The sequence below is a fragment of the Lathyrus oleraceus genome, chromosome 5 (assembly GCF_024323335.1).
Source record: "Lathyrus oleraceus cultivar Zhongwan6 chromosome 5, CAAS_Psat_ZW6_1.0, whole genome shotgun sequence".
In the NCBI taxonomy this organism is placed as follows: domain Eukaryota; kingdom Viridiplantae; phylum Streptophyta; class Magnoliopsida; order Fabales; family Fabaceae; genus Lathyrus; species Lathyrus oleraceus.
In genome coordinates this window covers 181,137,169-181,142,470 of record NC_066583.1, presented here as the reverse complement: position 1 = coordinate 181,142,470, position 5,302 = coordinate 181,137,169, and the positions used below count along the sequence as shown (strand labels likewise).

The 5,302-nt window shown below is 24.7% G+C and overlaps 1 protein-coding gene across 1 annotated transcript; it reads left to right on the top strand.

Moving 5' to 3' along the window:
• Window positions 1–882: 882 nt before the first annotated feature.
• LOC127081862 (uncharacterized) lies at window positions 883–3,332 on the top strand. The gene is made up of 2 exons (XM_051022088.1): window positions 883–1,583; window positions 3,137–3,332. The coding sequence occupies exons 1-2, from the start codon at window positions 1,161–1,163 to the stop codon at window positions 3,227–3,229; spliced, it is 516 nt and encodes a 171-aa protein (XP_050878045.1). The 5' UTR covers window positions 883–1,160; the 3' UTR covers window positions 3,230–3,332.
• The last annotated feature ends 1,970 nt before the right edge of the window (window positions 3,333–5,302 follow it).

The following is a 5,302-nucleotide window of genomic DNA, read 5'->3' as shown; positions in this document are numbered from 1 at the left end:
TGGCAGAATAAGAGGGAAGGGCATAAGAGGATTTTCCAAAACTTCTTCTTTTCTTATATTATAGATATATAATATGGGTGTTCAAATCCAAACCGGTTCAAATAAAAATCACAAATGCATCTAAAAATCAAAAACTGCAAAAAAAAAGTTTTGAATATTATTAGATGTGTTTGGATATTATTTTGTAAAAATCCCTCGGTTTAGATCAAATTTCAGATTAACTTTTCAAAATCGATCCAAATTGAACAAAATCGCGTGTATATATTTTTATTCTTATTTTTAATATGATGTGCTGTTATAATTTATTATTTGATGATACTTATTTAACTAATAATATTTATCAATTTAATTTAATCTATTTATTTTTATTATTTCATTTATTTCAATTATTATTTATCATTTTCATTTGATAATATTAATTTTTAATATATTATATGTTAAATATTATATCAAATCTATAATTTATTACTAATTTTAGAATCTTAAAAAAATATAATTTATATTTTGAATATCTAAAAATTTATCTAAATTAAATTGCATGAAATTTGATTGGATCTTATTAGATTTTTTTAATCAATTATTCAAAACTGAAATGTAAATAAATTTATATTTGAATTGAAGAGTTTTTAGCTCAAAACCGTTCTAAACTGAACCACGAACACTAAGCGGTATTCCGTTCCAAAAAAAGAATATACACTCCGAATCTAAAATATTTTTATATTTTCAATCATGAATGTGTATTTCATCGTATCACACATTTAATTTTAAAATATCTTTAATCTCTTAAATAAAAATAAATATTCCATCAAATCAGACATTTAATTTTAAAATACCTTTAATCTCTTAAATAAAAATAGAAACATACTCACAAAGATTATGAAAGATTGTCCATTCCTAAATTATTATTACCTTATAAGAGGGAAGGGCTATTCCATTCCCTTTCTTCTACAGTTATTTACCATCCCTCTACCTAGCCTACCACATCTACAAATCTCAAATCAAACAAACACAAATTTATTTCATCTCCTTTACTTTTCAAACGACCTCACTAAACAAAACCAAATAATTCAACTCTCTTTCTTAACCATATAACTTCCCTCTATTTAAAACCCCACACACACCCACTACTATCACTACCACAAACAAAATCAATAACCAATATGTCATCGGAAACTGCCACGTCACCGTCCAAAACCATGATTTCAGTTCCTTTCAAGTGGGAGGAAGCACCGGGGAAGCCAAGGCACTACCACCACACCCAAACGGAGCTCCAAAATACCGTTAGAACAACGTTGGAACTTCCTCCGAGGTTGTTATTTTTGGAGGCCAAGCTCGATGAGCCTTCCCCTACAACGGTCTTAGATGGGCCTTACGTCGGCCGGGCCATGTCATTCTCGTCTTCTTATAGAACTCCAAGGGAAAACTGGAATTCCAATTTTGGGTCTAGTAGATGGACTGGTTTCAGGAAGATTAACAGAGAACTGGACGAGGGTACTTTTGACTTTTCGGATCATAGTAAGGTGAAAATCCCACGGACTACTAAAGGTGGAAGTCCAATTTCTAAGACCAAATCACATTTGTGGGTATGTTATAATTACTCTTCAATTATCAATAATATCAAGAAATAATCTTCAAATGTTTTACTAATATCTATTATCAACAAGTTGTTGCCATCAATGATTGAGACTTTTTATTTTTTCTATATATCATTTGTTAGGATGAACATGGAGAAAATTATTGAAAACTCTAAGATTAGTGATGTGTTTTTTTTTTTCTTTTCTTTTTAAATATATTTTGTCTTTATAATTGTTTCAACTTTTGTTTCTAGTTCTTGGATACATTTTTGAGTCATTATAATTTTAAAACTGGTATGATTTTAGGCTTTTAAATTTAGGAGCTTAAAACAAAAAAATAATTTTAGACTTACAAAATATTTAACTCTTCTTTTTTCTACTTATCGTTCTAGATGTATTTCTTTTATAATAACAATATTTGTTATATAAAAAATCAATTAAATAATTATGAATTAATATATATATATATATATATATATATATATATATATATATATATATATATATATATATATATATATATATATATATTGAGAGAGAGTGAGGATTAACTTATTCCTAAAATAATTTTTTAAAGACAGTCATGTTACCTCCAATTTGTCATCAATAATTTCAGAAATTTTATTTAAAATTAAATAATACTAATAAATCGAATGAGCCAAACTACGTGTAATTAAAATTAATTAATAAAATTAATTTTCAATATTTGAATCATAAGTTATGTTGGAATTGATTCAATTTATTGTGATCCTTATTATAAGTCTCTGTCTTTTTACTGTTCTTTTCCCTTTTACTGACCATTTGAGTTGGGCTAATTGTGGACCATCCAAATTTACCTGCTACGAATAATGTCGGTATGATACCATTTAATTTCTCATAGACAGTAAGAAATTGGTAGTTTATTAGTACTATTTAATTTTAAATAAAATTTCTGAAATTATTGATGACAAATTGGAGGTAACATGACTGTGTTCAATATAAGTCATTTTATATAGCACTTCGAAATATTTTTGACTTGTAGTATTCGTCACAGTTTTCTGATGCATTTTTCCTTCTTTTGTTGCCTTCTTTTTACAAAACTCTTTTTGTTACTAACTTACTATCAGTATTATATGAATAATAATAATAATAATAATGCAGAGCAGCTAATTAGGTGTTAGGTATATTGAATATTCATGTGAAAAAGTGAGGTTTGACTAAATGTATATATCATATTCCAGGTGGCTACAAACCAAGGCACAATATTTGTTGTTGTTATTTTTCAACTTTATAAGATGTTGCATGAAAAATAATGAAAAAAAAAAACTCCTTTGGATTTGAAATCCAAATGTCAATGCAATGAAACATCAGCAACAGTTTGGCACCGAAAGATGACTTTCACTATCTGGCCTCAGAAAAAACATTACAACTTTTGGCTTTTCTTACGTGTAAATAATAAACTTTTAAATATAGTATAAATAACTTTTTAATATTTTTTCCATAAACAAAAAAAAAGCTTAAGATATGTATAATTATACTAATATATTGAAGCACGCAACTGAGGAGTGTTTTTATACATGCAGGCAAATATTTGTGAAAGCTTGAAGCAAGTGGTCCCTTGGAGACGTAGGAAAGAAACACAGAGAAAGTGGGTTTCAATAACAGACACACTTTAATCATGTTGATTACTTAAACAAAATATTCAAGAAATGAAATTTTATTTAGTGTCTGTTTAAATAAATAAACTTTTCTTTTTAAATATGGTGATATTTTGCTGTATAGAGTTTCGACATTAGAAATAGATAGGTCACAATTCCTCTCATCAAGTTTTCTATAATACTAGAAAATATATGTGCATCCGTATGGATTGGATGGTGTGATGGGAATTATTAATTTGATCTATATATGAATAGATAATAATTGTGAATCAATATATTTATAATTTATAAATTGGACTATATTCAAAATAGATTGAGATAAGTGAAACATTTTCCAATATCATATTAAAATGTAATTAACATTCACAGAATTAGTGATAGAAATTATTACGGAAGGCAAATCGGATCTGGTTTTGTCGAACATATATGTTTTACGTTATTTTTCATGGATTAGGGTAGGTTTTAGACTAATGCGTCTTATTATGTACTCCCTCCGTTCTTTTTTAAGTGTCATTTTTTTGACTTTTTACACATACCAAGGAAGCTAATCATTATTGTTACTTTTCAAACAATAATTCTTCTTTTACTTATAATACCCTTAATTATTTATTACATTCACTTTACTTTTTCTCTCTCTGCAATCATTATCTATGGGTAATTTTGATAAAATTGTAATTAATACTACCTTGAACTTTGCAAGTGACAATTAAAAATAAACAAATTTTTTGCAAAAAAATGACACTTATAAAGGAACGGAGAGAGTATAAATTGTCTATTTTTTCCGACGTAAGTATTAAAGGGACATACATAAATTTTTGAAAGTTTGGCAGTTTTTGTTGGACGGACCAAAATGCGGCGCATACCGATTTGGCATCCTTATAAATTATTGTAAGAATATTTTATTAATCAATTTTTATAGATGAGACACATTTTTCTCGTTATGTATATTTACATAATGAAATAAATATGTATACTCATCCTAATATTGTTTTATGTTTTTTTTATAAAAAATATATTTAAATAACTTTTTTTATATAAATACTAATATTTTATCATAAAAAAATACAACATATCTTTTATAAATTTAAAATCTGATATTATTGATTATATATATTTTAATAATATTTGTAATTATAGTCAATATACTGAATATGTTTTACAAAGAAGATGACAAATAAATAAAATTGATAGATGCAATTATTATATATTATATTTTACATAGATATCAATAGTAGAGTTTTTTTCTTTTATAAAAATGTTTGTATCAATAAAATAGTTTTCTATTTATAAAAATATTTATATCAACTATAAATTTTTTTCTGTTTATAAAAATATTTATATTAACAATAGAATTTTTCTCATATATAAAAATATTTGTATCAATAATAATTTTTTTCTGTTTATAAAAATATTTGTATCAACGATACACATTTTTTCGTTTATAAAAATATTTGTATCAACAATATACTTTTTACCGTTTATAAAAATATTTATATTAATAATATATTTTTTCTCGTTTATAAAATATTTGTATCAACAATTTTTTTTTTGTTTATAAAAATATTCGTATCAGTAATACACATTTTCCTATTTATAAAATATTTGTATCAACAATATATTTTTTTCCTGTTTATAAAAATATTTTACTTATAAAAAATAAATTTTAAAATTATATTATAAAACAAAAAAAAAACACATATTATTGTGAAACTACATTGGCTCGGTTTGATAAAAATAGTGGTTGGTTGATAAATTTGCTGATAACTTTTAACTTATAATTGATGGCTGATGACCGATAGTTTATGGCAGCTGACTTATAACTGATAAGCTAATTAAAGTGTTTGGTAAAATTAGCGATTTAATTCATTCATAAATTAAAATGACATAAAATATATTTAATATATAATTATTTTATTTAAATTAAAATGACATAAAAGATATTTAATATATAATTATTTTATTTAAATTAAAATAAATTATAAAGAGTAGTGGTGCCGTAAGCTAAAAAAAAATGTCTTATCAAATAGAGTCATTAATCTTTAAAATCATTTACTACCACAATCAATAAATGACTTTTATGATATTTGATCA